General features: G+C 51.3%; 1 protein-coding gene across 5 annotated transcripts in view; it reads right to left on the bottom strand.

The window, feature by feature from the left end:
* Window positions 1–14,095, bottom strand: part of SEMA7A (semaphorin 7A (JohnMiltonHagen blood group)) — a 32,110-nt gene extending 18,015 nt beyond the window's left edge. For 2 of the 5 annotated variants that reach the window (XM_075160523.1, XM_075160524.1), the window contains exons 1-2: window positions 14,021–14,095; window positions 13,528–13,613 (exon numbers count right to left, since the gene is read on the bottom strand). In XM_075160523.1, the coding sequence (XP_075016624.1) occupies window positions 13,528–13,613; window positions 14,021–14,079 (145 nt within the window). In that variant the 5' untranslated portion in view covers window positions 14,080–14,095. Of the gene's footprint in view, window positions 1–8,431; window positions 9,446–13,527; window positions 13,614–14,020 lie in introns of those variants that run through there. The other 3 variants (XM_075160526.1, XM_075160525.1, XM_075160527.1) reach the window with 3 other exon arrangements.
* Window positions 14,096–14,412: the final 317 nt, after the last annotated feature.

Raw genomic sequence — 14,412 nt, 5'->3', positions numbered from 1 at the left:
AGCGGGACCAGACACAGACACACGTGTTTCCTGCTCCTTAAAGCCCTCCGTGCTCTTCTAGGGGCCACACAGCTCCCTGCCACGGGGAGACCCCCAGCTCGTGCCCGTGCCTACCAGGAGAGCCTCACACGGCAGCCACGCTGCTTAAATCTGTCCTCGTCCTGCCGCAAGCACACAGCACCAGCAGGAAAACCACTGATGAAACACAGGTACACTCATTTCTACTACTGACTGCCGGAGTCCGAGAGCAGTCACCGGTGACCAGCAGCCTCCGGAAAGGGCAGGGTCTGGAAAGCAGATCGAACGAGCCCTATTGCAGGCATCGATCGCCTCCTACGTATTTCATAAGCGACCCACCGGGGCAGGGAAGGGCACTGCCAGGTAGGGCGAGGTCAGAGCGGCTGCCTTCGCTTTAGCCAGACACTCACACAGATGCATCCCAAAAGCATGTGTGTGCCCAGAAAGGATAGATTAAGTAAAATGGTTTCCCAAGTGAAGGCAAAGTGCTTTCTCATCAGCCTGGGGCAGGTAAAAGCCCTGACCATAATTTTCCCATGCCCTCCATCCCGCAGGAAACGTTGCGGTTCGGTTCCTGAAAGCAGCACAGCTGAGAGCGAGGGTTTGGGCTGTGTGCTGCTCCCCTTTTCGTTTTCCATCTGCGACCACCGTCCTTCACGCGGAGAACCAGTAAGCCCAGCATTGGGCAGCACAGGCAACCCACAGGAGATTGGAGAGGATCAGGGGGACGTGTAGCCCTGAGCCCTTGCTAAGGGGTCCATGCGCTTGTGAAAAACCCAGAAGAAAGAGAGGTGTGAAAGCACGGAGGGGAGACATGCAGCCGGGAAGCCCATGTTACTCAAACCCAGACCTGATTGCCTTACACATTTCACTCCTCTTTCTTATTTTAAGTTCGCAGCAAGTCAGAGCGACGCGTTTAATCTGTTTGGTATTTCTCATCCTGTCTCTCCCCCAAGACGGTTCGGAGACAAGCAGCATTTAATCATCTGCCAAGAAACCTCACGCTACCTTTTCTCACACCCCTCCCCAACTGCTTCTGACTCCCTCTAAGCAAGCACCCCTCCAAAGGAAAGAGCAAGGCCATGGATATATCAGTAACATCTACATCCTCTCCGCAACGGGATTTTTCCACCCTCAGCCAAGCTACGTTCCCGGCTGCCGCCGAACGATGCTGCTTGCCTTTTCTCTGGCTTCTTCCCCAACTGCTCCTAAAGACCCTGCAATCACCGGGTGCTCGTGTGGCTGCTTTCTGCTGCCCTCGAGAGATCCCTGCCAAAATGCTCCGGAGCAGAGGAAACAATTCAGCCCGTGTTATTAGGGATATATACTACAAAAGCTCTCAGCCTGCGTGCAATCCAAATGCCCGGGGGGGCCGCGCTAGCACAGAGGAAAAGGTTCAAGCTCTCAAGAGTACACTCTAACTAGACAAATATGCTTTTTTAGAGTTACACTACAGAAGGCAAATATTCTGGCGCATTAACGATTTTCACTCTATTTCTGGTAAGCTCCGGAGCGTCTTGGCAGCAGGCAGCAGCATTTAGCGCAGGGATGAGCGAGGACAGGAAGAAAGAGAAAAAAACCCTCTCGGTTTGGTAACCCAGCTGCTGGGCATGAGCACGCTTGCTCAAAAGCTCTTCTGAGAGCTACGCAGCCCATATCCCCTTTGCGAGGGGCCTCCGAGCCAGAGCCAGAGCTGGCAGCGGTCCCAAACGCCCACTCAGCAAGCAACAAAAAAGACCCCTAACCTGCAGCCAGGAAGGAACAAGCCTTGACTTCAAAGCCTCTGCTATCAGGCAGGGCTTCGTGAGCACTGGCAGCGGTGCAGGGCTCCGCTTACCCTCTAAAGGCTCAAGCCAGACTGCTTCACACTCCAGGAAAGATGGGTTTCTCCTTTTTAAACACAAAATGACTATATGACAGGCACGGCAGCATTTTCTATGCATGCTAACACATTACCAATACCCCCAGCCCCCTCTGCATGCTCACCCCCCCCCCAAAATTATGCAGCACTGAAGCCTGTGCCACTGCCAGATGAGTCCAGAGCCTTTGATTTCACGGGTGCAGCTTGTCATCTGGCAGGTATGTTTTTCCCTACCAGCCCTGAAGCCGAGCTGCCTGCTGCACCCTACGGATTTCAGGTGCTAAATTTAGAGCCAGGTTTTGTTACTTTCCAAAAGCCGTTCTCCGTAATGACAGTCCTGAACTGTGTCATGTCCTTCTGGAAGCTGGGGAACTGTGGCCTGTGATTATGGTATTTTATTATACGGTCACTGGAACAACGGCAGAACAACAAAAGGATGCTTTTAGCAGGAGAGCTGCTATCTGGAGAGCACGGCTGCCCCTCCCACTAGGAAGATCAGTTTCCAGAGACTGATTTGTCATAAAAAGCCTTCCAGAATAAAAATTGCCCCGAGCACCTCTATGCACACCCATCAGTAAAACAGCCGCTTTACCTTTTAGCTTAATTGGCTGCCATCTCCCATCTCCCTGCTGCTTGTTAGGGCAGGGTAGCTGAGAAACCCTTCTTGGGCACATGCCCTCTTCTCCCAGCCCAGGGGAGGCTATCAGGAGGTGGGCACGGGGCGAGGGGACCTGTGCAGTCCCCCGTGGAGCCTCCAGCCTCTGCAGAGGTTTAAAGGTGGGAAGAGATATCTGTGGCTCCAGAGCGAGGTTGAAGTTTCAGTTCCCTACAGAAAACAGATGAGATTACGCAGGCAGCAAGGGGACTTTCTCACTAGATTGGGAAGCATTGGTCATGCTCTTTGCAGCCCTCCTACCTGCTGCTGTAGGCTTCCCACCCCTGTAACTAATGTCAGCTAGGTCTCAGCCCTGCAGCCTTCTGGATTTGTGCCAGGGAAGGCCACGCAGACCTTCCTAGCATCCCCTTTCTGCCTGCTTGACCCCCACCAGCCGGAACACACAATATCCATTCTTCTCACGTCCACCTTTGGCTGCAGCGCCGCATTACTCAGACTTGGAAAGCCAAACCGCCGCGTTACAGTCAGTCATTTGAAACCAGACGCTCAGATCAGACTTTCCAAAACTTGCGCTATCCAAGACACAAGCAAACCCATGGCCACGGTTGTTGTGAGCAGCCCAAGGGCAGGTGTCTGGCTAGGACTGTCCATGCATTCCCCAAGGAAACTCCTACAGCTCCTTAAACTTGCAATGCCCTCTCCCTCCCGGTCCACCCATGCCTGATAAAGGAGAATAATTTAACCCAAGCGGGTAATTAGATGTGGAGTCATCACTGCAGGAGGATGCTGACACCAGTCAACAGGGTTCAAACTGGGGACTGGATATTTATAGCACTAGAGAACCAGAGCTGTCATTAAAGGCAATATTAGGTTTATTATACGAAACCTGTTGCCCCAGACTTAAGCTGCTCTGAAATTAGTAGAGATGGTAGGAGATGCTTCTGCATCCAGCTCCTGTGGCACTCTTGCAGCATTTCTCTGTCACACCAGACGCAGTTAGACACAGCCTACTACACCGGGTGGAGCTGGGACTGAAAAGAAAAGTGCGCCAACAGGAGGAACAAATCCTATTCTTGGAGCAACCAGGAATAGCCACACACCATAGGATGTAGCTCAACAGGAGAGAGCAGGCTGCAAAACAAGCAATTTCCTCCTTCCATCTCACCTTCCAGCCCTTTTTCGGGATACAAGCTTCTTTAAAAAGCATCTTGTACTCACTACTTAGATTTAGTTGGCTCTCAAGTACTCAGGCTTAGATTTAGTTTGTCCTGCTTTAGGAGACGGACTACATCAACTACGGAAAAACTTCCCAGGCCAATTTTCTGCGATTCTGACCCTGAATCAGCCGGAGGGCTGGCACACAGCTGGGCAGCGGGTCAGCAATTTGCATCTGGCGCTCTTTCCCAGCCCTGAGCATTTCAGTGCAGCAGCCACAACTTTTATTAGTTCGCCCATGCCTGTTGTTTTTGTGTCACGCTCTTGCAACAGGAGGTGGTTGTGATTCACTCGCTTGGTTTGTTTGGTTTGTTTTTCTTTTTCAATCTGCGCAGAGCAAAAAATATTTTCAACCAACATTTTATGATACCAGCATCACCCACCCTGTGAAAATGAGCCGTCTGCAGAAAATAGCGTTGCTGGGAAAGTGAGAAGCTTTCTCCTGGAAATGCTGATGCTCCGAGAGCTTCATGTGAAACTGTCCTACAAAGATGCTTCACACCCATGGGGACTGTGGCTCCTGAGAAAACGGTGCCGCTGTCACTGAGGAGTAAAAGCTGGTGCTAGCACCACAATCTCTCATTTTGCCACCACTCCCAATCAGCACAAGTTTGGCCTTATCTCCAGTCAGCTCTCCTCTTCCTTTGCTAGTTGAACGCAGCACTGTTGCACCGGTGGGCATAAAGAGCTGCTAGAGGAGCTCTTACAGCACTCAGAGGTGCTTGCTGGCACAGTTTTCCCATGGCAAGAAGAGGCAGTTGAGCTTGGCAAAGCCCAGGAGCTACTATGGGCAGTGTGGGCAATTTCCAGGAACTGCCATTTCGACTTCGCCCCGTGACCCAGGGCAGGCTAGAGCCAGTTTACCCAGTGGAGGCAGCCAAGGGTCAAGTATATGATCCTTCTTTTCCCCTGAGGGACATACTTATCTCCTGTGAGCTACACACCAGCTCAGAACCCGTCCCCTCCAGCTTCCAGCCTCATCTGTTAACGAGAAAGAGGGGAATAATTAAACTGCCAGACCCTATCCTACCCGAAGGTGTAAATGCAGCAGGCAACCAGAGAGGGGCTGTGAGTTTGTCTCGGACCTACGCACGTGTGAGTAAACAGGGACAAGACAATCTTAAGCATGGCAGTAGCTAAAAATTATTCCTGTTCTGCACCAAAGGCCCCGGGCTACAGGAGCCTGACCCAGCTCTCAGGTTCCTTGTTGTCCTCACTGCACTCCTCTGCTCTCCCGATGCTCAGCGACTTTCCGCTCATGAGACAGGCAGCCTGGGATGCCACCCTCCTGCTCTGTACAGAGGGGCTGTATCTGCCCGCTCTGTCACCCGGACAGCTCTGCCCAGCCCCGGGACACAGCGGTCTCCGTCTCTGCAGATGGATCAGAAGAGTAAACACGATATCTGTGCTGACAAGCAAAAGCTCAGTGTGGGATGTGAATGCACCTTTTTCAAAGCAAAGCCCAGCTGGTCAGCATTCAGTTCGAGTGGAGGCAGGGGGAGGATAGAAATAAAAGGGAAGATAAGCAAGAACGCAGCGTGCGAGGTTGAAGCACTTGCTTCTGCACCAGCCCAGGCTGCTAAGGCTGAACTCACTCCCACTCTCTCTGCAAATCTCAACAGATAGGGAACTTGCCGTTTAGAATCTTCCTTCGTTAGGACGCTGGGGAGGGTACTAGCCAGAAGAGACCCTGACCCATCTGTGTGCTGGGTCAGCTGCAAAGGGGAAGGGGGGCAAAGTCCTTGTCAGTAAAAAGGATCTTAAGCACTTCAGATATGACCCGTGGTCTGGAGCTGACCTCAGCCCTTTGCTCCGAGTGTCCTTCCCCTAAGAGGAAGGAATCCTGCAGAGTCAGACGTGCTTTCAAATAACTGCTTACCCAGCTGGACCTGAGAGCTGGCCACCTGCGCCGGCTGCTGGGAGGGCTCCAGGGATCCCTCACCCTGCCTTCGGTGACGAACGCTCCCGAGCACGCCTTGAAACGGGGCTGATGTTGGGGAAAAGCATGCCCCTTCCTTACCCCCTCCTGCACTGCGCTGCGGGGTCAGGGAGGCAAAATAAAGGCAGAAGAGCAGCTGCGGCCGAGGCCTCGGGGCTGGCTTTATACGCACTGCATTCACAGAAAGGCAGATCTGCAGAGCACGGTGCTCCAGCCACCCATCCCCGCAAGCCAAGTCCCCAGGACTGTGGAATTACTTAAACCCAGGCAGCTCCAAGCACCAAGACAGGCCAATTCGGTTTCTTTGTCTTCAGATCTGAGCTCAGGATCGTGCCACCTAAGCCCAGCTGCATTTTTTTCCCAGCTCACAATGTCCCCTCACCTATTTCTTGCTGAGAAACTGGATAACGAGGGACCACGGGGCGAAACAGCAGAGTAGTTCAGGCTGCCTGCAGCGAGGCCAGGGCTCTGTCCCCGGGTCTGGCGGGGTCCTGGCGAGGGGAGCAAGGCTGAGAGATGGAAGGGCAGCTGCAGCTTTGCCCAGCACCGATTTCCTCCTCTCCCCCAGCACCGCAGACCAGGGAGGGATCCCACACACGTACTCTTCCCTCCTGGAGAGAGCTGGGCTCCGACCAGCACCAGGAATATCTCCTTTCGCCCGCAAGGCTGTAACATCTCTAGGTGTTTTTGCTGAGGCTGCCATACCTGATGCTAGTGACGGGCTGTGGCGTGTAAGAAATTTAATTAGGTGAAGAGCTGCCAGCTCCCGCAGAGCCCAGGGCTGAGGCCAGCGCTGCACCACGGCAAACGCAGCACACCAGGCCCAGCCCCGGCACGAACACCCACGGAAATGTCCCGTACTGCTGCTCTTCTCCGTCCCGATCCCAGTCTCCAGGACCAGGGCTCCAGCCGCAAACCGAGCCCTGCCACACCGTCACCCCCACGGCGAGGTACGAGCCTCTATACGTGGATGCCAACAGCAGCAGCCTGCTGACCTGCAGGCTTTACTAAAGATGCTGTGCTTGCCTTTCACTGCGCCTGGAGCATTGGGGAAGTTTGAGGGCTCCCTGCCGCCCACCGCGTCCCCTTTGCCCCTGTCCCATTTCTTCCCTCTCCTCCAGAGCCTCCTCTTCACCCTCCTCCTCACCCACAGACCTGCTGCCTAAAGGGTAGAGGTTACGCTGAGCAAAATGCAATCTGTTAAATAGGACACATGAGTGACTCTTAATGAGCGTGCCACACAGCTACCTCTGATACCTCCCTAATTGAAATCCCTCGTGGCCTGTGTCCCAGCTAAGCTCTCACTCAAAAAAAAAAAAAGAGAAACAGAGATAAGCATAAGCTGATCCCCTTGCAGGGAAGTGTCCTAACACTAATTGGCTTTGGTGTTTCTCGGTGACAGATCCTTGCTGTGTTCAGTGCCAGGAAAGCCACCGTCTGACACAGATGCAGGGAAAGGCCAAACGACCGTACTGTGTGTGCATGCCAAGCGCAGGTGGAACTCAACCACCCAAGCTTGCTCTTCCCCCTCAGCATAGTTTTACTCCAGGACAGGCATTTCCAAACACACCAGACCCCTGTAATTCAACTTTCCTCCTTCCTCCCCTAAGCGGCACGGGGAAACCATCCATGGCGAAAGATGTGACCCCCATCCTCTGTTCAGTCTCGGGCTCCGTGCCTTCTCCCCCTCTCGCATCCCGCTTTCTGAGCCGCTCCATTTCCCAGTGAATAAAACAAATGACGCAATACTAGGAGCAACCTTTCGCTGCCCTCCCTGCCGGTGTCTCTCCCTTTTGTGCGACGGGCAGAGGCCACCTCCGAGCCACGCACCCACCGCCCTTCCCTCTGCTCCCGGCCCTTCATCCGCAGGCAGAGATGGGCCTGAAGAAGAAGAAGGGCATAACACATAACGGCAGAAGAATAACAGATGGCGCAGAATAAACCACGGGAAATTCGTGTCCTCTGAAGTTGTCGGCGAATAGGAAACACAGAGGAGCTGTTGTACTGCAGAGCAGCGTGAGATCCGCAGCTCAGCTGAACCCGCCGGCTTAGCCAAACACCAGAACCGCCGGGGACAAGACGGGGTCTTTTGTTAAAGCCTCCCTGGAGGGTATTAATCAAAAAGCTTGGAAGACACATGATAAAACCAGTAAACGTTAGTCTGCTCTTTTCAAGACATGAAGCTTGGGCTGTGCTCTAAGCTTGCTCCTTGAAAACATTTCTTTGTTCAGTTTCTGCTAAGATCGGATCTGATTATAAGTCCTCGCGTGCCATTTCAGATGTATATATTTCCTCAGAGAATAGAGATCTTCTGCAAATATTTACTCTCAGAACTCATTTGCAGCTAACAGAATAAGTACATCACATGAATAAGAAAATTAACTGTATTATGCAAATATACTTCTCCATTTCTCCCTGCAAGTTAGCGGAAATGGTTACTGTGTCTGTTTCAGGGCTTTTCGACAGCCTTTAGTATATCCAGCTTGTAGGAAAATGTTTTTAGAATATATAAAGGAGAGGACTTTGCAAGAACAGGGATCTAAAAATTCAATTAAAAGCAATCAAGGAAGCCAGAAGCCCTTTCCTGAGATCACAGGCGTTTTAGTTCATTTTAATGAGAGTCAAAAGTCTCCCCGAAGAGACAAAAGAAATAAAAAAAGACCAACTCTTCTCAAAAGACAAGACATAGGTAGAAAATACACGGTGCAGGGAGTAGTTGTCAGCTGCAGACACTGCTGCTGCTGCATCTCAAGGTTGCAGCCGACTGCAGCCCGGGACTTACCTTGCGGAGCTGTGATGATCCTGGGGTTCACCTTGGAGCGCCCCGCTGCCCACATGCCCAGCTGGCTGGCCCACAGGGCCACGAAGAGGGTAACGGGTGACCTCCTGCCCATTTCTACTTATTCAGCGAGCAGAGATCATGAGCTTGTGAGGCTGACAGCTGCATCGCTTGCCTTATACAAAAGAGTGGGCAGCATCCCCGGCAGCCAATGACTGAAACAGAGGGCGGGACTATGATTAACTTCCTAGGAAGCAAACCTCATTAAAAAAAATCCAAAGTGACTCTGTTCATTTAGCACCTGACCTTCAGCAGTTGATACCTGCAGGCTTTGCTGGGGTTTTTGGTTCTCCTTGCTTTTTTTTTTTTCCCCCCCTCCTTCCGTAAGGGGAAGGTGGGAGTCTGATGGCTTTGTTCACCTTCAGGCTCTTGAGAAAAGCTGCAGCTGACCCGAGCCTTGCAATCAACTTGTCATAGAGACTTGTACGAGGAATATTAAGGAAATAAGAACAAAAATATGTGTGTGTAAGAACGCAGAAGAAACAACAGCAGACCAAGGGTGCAGAGACCGATAACAAAGGACTGCCGCTCCCAGTTTCTTGAATAGAGGGATGTGTCGAGGCCAGAAAGCCGTGCTGGGATACCGAGGCAGCAGGAACAGCTCGCTAATAGAAGACCCCGCTCTACCATCAGGAGGATGCAGCAAGGCTGCAGCATATCTCGCGTGCCAGCCCTCTTCCTGCTAGTGCTACAATTAGATAATAGCAAAGGGCCACTCCTAGCAAAACAGACTGCCCAAAATTCATTCGTCATCACAAGTCAGGAAGATTATGAGACAAATACCAGAGACACGATGACGACTCAACTGTGTCCCTTATCCTGTGTCACACACTCCCTCGCCAGACCTGTCGAACTCGCGTCGTGGTGCTTGTGAGCATGGGAGTGAATGACATCTCGGAGTGCATGTGGAAAATCCACTGGGAGCTGGGGTATACTCCCTTCCCTAAGATCCTGCCCTAACTTTTGTGATGCTAATGTTCTCCAAAAGGACGGGATGCTGAGCACACCCGCTCAGGGGCTGGCCTGCCACAAGGCTGTGGCACAGCCTTTGAAAAGTCACTTTGCTTTGCCAAACCTCCCGATCCTCCCGATTCCCCGTCGGGAGGCCAGGAAGGGCTGACGGTCTTTGTGAAGCGCTGTGAGGTTTGTTAATGAGAAGAGCAGGGCATTACGTGCAAGGAAAGCGAGGCTGGACGTGACCAGAATAGGACAGCCCCACGGGGAACTCACCAGGATGAGAGACGCAGCTGCACTCTCTAAAGTTGGTATTGAAGCTAGACCCGGGACCGCTCTGCTGCTGAAGGAGATGAACAGCAGCAGGGTAAGGGGGGCATTTTGGAGGAAGCAAAAAATTAATGAGCCTGCTAATGGTGAATTTTAAGGACTCACAGGAATTTCCCACCAACTCTAAGCACGGGGTTTCATCTTTCTGTTTAACCAAATATCTGCTTGGGTAATCACAGTATGATAACATACAGATCATCTCTGGTTTTTCACTTTTGGACATGGTGATTCCCAGTCTTGAACCATTTTGTACTGCTGCTCACCTCGAAACAACTGCCCATTCCCCCGCAGAGGTGGCTGTATTTCTCTACCTGCCCCATTGCTCCCAGAGGTGCTAAACCCTGTTATCACTTGTTTTCTTGCTGAAAAACATCTAATTCATTAAGGCTCTTTCACACAGTCAGGAGTGAAAAAGAAACATCGTTTGTAAATCAACGGCCTAAGCCATACGACCCATGCTGGTTCCTTAATAAACATGGGGACTCACTATTTTGCATCCACCCAAATTTGGGCTACACTATGAGAGTTGCATACGTTATTATCCGCTTTGCCTTTTATGACACGACGCAGCTGGCGGGCTCGGAAACTGGCTTTCAACTCCCACTCTTGACAAAGTTGCCAACTGGAAACACAGAAGGGTTCTGATCAGAGACGAACGAGGAGTTTCTGCCTTATTAGAACAGTAAATCCTTTGCTTTTCCCTTTTCCTTGCCCCTAAATAACACAGCTGGGGACTCTGCATGGTTAGCTTTCAGGTTTTTTTCCACCTATAGCTAAATATAATGCTCCTGTGTAGAAAATTCAACTTCAAACTCCTCCAAGACTTTGGAATTGTTCAGCTCTGGGCTCTTTCTACTTCAACACACAACACCACTCCACCTCCTAGACCAGGAGCTGAGCCACCCCATCAACATGACTGTATTGTGGTCCTGGATTCAGAATGATGCTGTAGCATTTTTTGCTTTTGCTAAGCAAGAGGCTCAGCTTGGTACGTATCAATTAAATACAAAGCTGTGTGAGATCTCTGCATGCAGCTCACCAGCAAAGGAGCCCGCAGCAGAGGAGAAAAAAGTGACAGTGGTGGAACACGCAAGTATACAGGAGCAGCCCACCCAAAAAGCTGGTTACAACTCTTCAAATGAATGGTCTTCATTAAACCTGAGCTTTCACCCAAATGCCTTTGCTCCCTCCAGAAGCTACAGCTCCCCTTAGCGTCCTTTTTCCTCCCCACAAGCTGCTTCAGGGCAGCAACGTGACTGATCAGCTGGGGTGAGCCTGACTCCCACAGATGCAAAACCATCAGATCATTGCACAGGACGACATTGGGAAAGCGACTTCAGCACACGGGCAGGATGTGGAGGGTCAAGGGAGCGGCACGACGCACGCTGTGCAATGCGTTGGGCAGGGCTGTCCCGCAGAGACAATCAAACAGTGCAACGCTGCACACACGATGTTTGAGCAAGAAGCAGCCCGGCTTGCACGCTTGGGAGGAGGGCAGAGCCGATTTCAAGGTTGCTCCAACCCTGTACCAGTTTGCAGGGGGTGCTGAACACAGAACGGTGCTCTGAATACAGCCAGAAACCTGCTGTGCTTTAAGTACAACAGGCACCCCTCCCAAAGCAGGCAAGCACTTCTGCGAGAGAGTGAGTTTGCTCAGGACCTGCTCAGCCACATGGCATGTCCTCCATTACCGACAAGGAATGCGTACACAAGAGATCGGATTCCAGGCACGAACTCCCCACTCAGCCCCCTCCTGCAGAGGTTTCCGTCTGCTTCACCCAAGTATCAAAACTTCCACAGTGCAAATTAGGTGCAGTTTTTTCCAGATCATGCTACTCAGTTCCAACATGGATCAGAAGGCAGCTTCCCCCAAGTATCTTGTAAAAATCATAAAGCACAGATTTTCCTTAACAGGAACAGTTTTATTCGTCACTGCAGAGGAGACAGACTGCACAGGCAGTCTAATTATTATGAAACCTCCCATTTTAGTTTGCATCTTTTCATTAGAGAAGAGCGGGTATGTTAGAACATTATTCACAAGAACATATCAATTACCTTCTGCTAACCCCAGGCCAGGAATGTGACCCTGGGAAACAGCCAGTAGGCGTGATGGGTTTGAACACAGACAAATCTTCCACGGAAAAAAAATATCAACAACACATTCTTATCCCTGCGAAAGCCAGACAAGATCTTTTCTCTGTTGTGCCATCTCTTCCAGAAACCTGAACAGCCAGAGATCGAGATGCGCTTGTATCAGCCATGGCAGCTTCAGAACAGTACAAAGAAGGACGTTTCTGAACATGGCACAAAGGGCTGAGGATATCCACCAGGTCCATCGTGCCACAGGTGTGCGTGTGTTTCCACAGTCCCTCCCAAGACGAGATTGGGAGACCGCGTGTTTTGACACAGAGCACGGGGAATCCTCTGTTAAACCCTGCCCGTGCAGGGACCCTGCTGCAGGATGGACTGATGTCCCATGAGGCTGGGACACTAGTGTAAATGACCACTGTAGAGCTTTGGAAGACCACAGCTTCTATTTCTTACCCCTTGCATTTTGCCTTGCTTGGACTCTGAGAGGAAAAAAGTGAAATTCCACTCACTGTTTCTTTTGGCACTGACCAACAGGTCTTTCAGTCCTCAGATGACAAATCGAGGTGGGAAGGAAGAAAAGCGGATCATTTATCAGCAAACTGCTGCATTCTGCTTTCAACACACAAATCCTCCCCGCAACTCACATTCCTCGCAAACAGCTACCGCAACCTCAACCACCCCCTCCTAAAGCCACAGCCCTGCAATCGCTGTCAAGCCTTCAGCCTCTCCAGGCACGTTGTTTTCATGCAAGCTCATCTCCATCAGCTGTTCAAGCTGGACTGAGTCTGGGGGGGCTGATCAGTTGGTATACCTCCCCCTCTCAGTTCTGCGATGATGCTGAAGGACAGCACAGAAATCTAGTGCCCCAAGAAGTATCACCAAAGGGGTCAGAAGCCTCTATGTGCTAAATACCACTCCTAGGGCTTTAAAAATGAATCAGGGAAGGGGAGAAGGAACAATTCCTATCCTGTTTCCCAGGACATCTTTTTCTAGATCAAGCCCTTTGACTTGCCAAAGGAAACCTGCGCCAGAGCCGTCTCTCACTCAACTCCTTGGAGAGCAGCACAAAACCCCTAGCTGGGACTCCCCTTCCTCCATGCTTTCCCCTCTGCTGCCGAGGAAACCCCTGGGGCTCACCCCAGGCAGGACCTCCCAGACCAGAGCTTCATGACACTGTTCACCGATCCCAGCTTGCAGAGGTCTTGCCCTAGGACTAGCCACAAACAAACTCAGCTCATCTGGATGACCCCAAACCACACCTCACCCTTTCCATTGCAAACACCCATTTCGTTAGCAAATGCCTTTCACCGGAATGCTTGTCACATTAACAAGCAGCACTGTCAATAGTGATTCAGTGGGAACTCACTGACAGAGCAGGAAAGAAGGTAAAACAGACGCACATCAGTGACACAGTCTGCCAAAAGCATGCACACCCCTCAGACAGGGCTGCCAAAGGCTTTAGGCAGAGTAAATAAAACCCAGTGCAGAGTCCTTCCCAGTTAAAAGTAAGTTAAAACAAAAAGGACAGAAACAAGTTGCTTTGTGGAGGTTGATCTGTCACACTCCCACCACGAGAGCTGCACGTTGATATATTAATGATGCACAGCACGTCAGCGTGTCATCTTCCTACGAGGGCCCAGCAGGCCAGGCTGTGTTTTGCTTACCTGAAACTCCTGGTGTTTCTTTTCTTGACCGCTGTGCTCCTCTGCTTCCTGGCAGGGCCTGGATTTCAGGGCAGCATCGCGCTCTCCTGCAAGAATGGCTACGTTTCAGCAGTGGGCAAAGCAGCCTCCTCAGCAGTACCGATTCCCACATCTGCCAGCTGCTCTGAACGGTCCTAAGAACAGTCCGGCACCCACCATCCCATACACAAGCCCCCTTTATCAGCTCCATTAAACACACACGTTCTTCCTGGTAACGCTCAAGTTACGGTTCACTCTCCACAATCTACTCTTCTGTCCCCTGCAATAATATGGGTTGGAATTTAAGTCCACATTTTTCTCTGGGGAATCAAAGCAAGTCACCCGGTCCCCCAGAAAGCACTTCAAACTGCTGCTAGGAAAAATGCCAACAGAATCTCTTACAAGCTGGCCAGGCACGTAAGATTAAGTGGAGGCTGCTCAGGAAAGTAAACTATTTTAAAGATATTAAGTTGACCTTGTAGGGTTCAAGTACTTCCAGCAGTGATATCTGTCTCGCCAGGAAGGGAGAGACATCTAAGAAGTGGTCTATCTCCTGCTCCTCCTTCCTGCTAGCCAGCCCTGGGCCAAATGACGCAGAAGGTCTGCAGTTCAGCACCATCCTTGGCTCTGAATTCAGAGCCTGCCTAGTGACACGAAGGCTCGGCACCACAGATGCACCGGTTTCTCTTTCCATCAGACATGGGAAGCCTACCATCTCTTCCAGCGTGAGAGTGGGAACAGCTCAGGATCTCACCATGTGCCAGACCCGTTTGACTTATTTTTCCCTGTGACCTGTCAAAACTCTTGAAAGGGACACTGGCCTGGGCAGGGAAGAGCTCCTCTTTCTTCCTGCCTCTCACCTGCCCT

This window comes from Calonectris borealis, chromosome 11, assembly GCF_964195595.1.
Source record: "Calonectris borealis chromosome 11, bCalBor7.hap1.2, whole genome shotgun sequence".
Classification (NCBI taxonomy): domain Eukaryota; kingdom Metazoa; phylum Chordata; class Aves; order Procellariiformes; family Procellariidae; genus Calonectris; species Calonectris borealis.
This window is presented reverse-complemented; position numbering and strand designations above follow the sequence as displayed.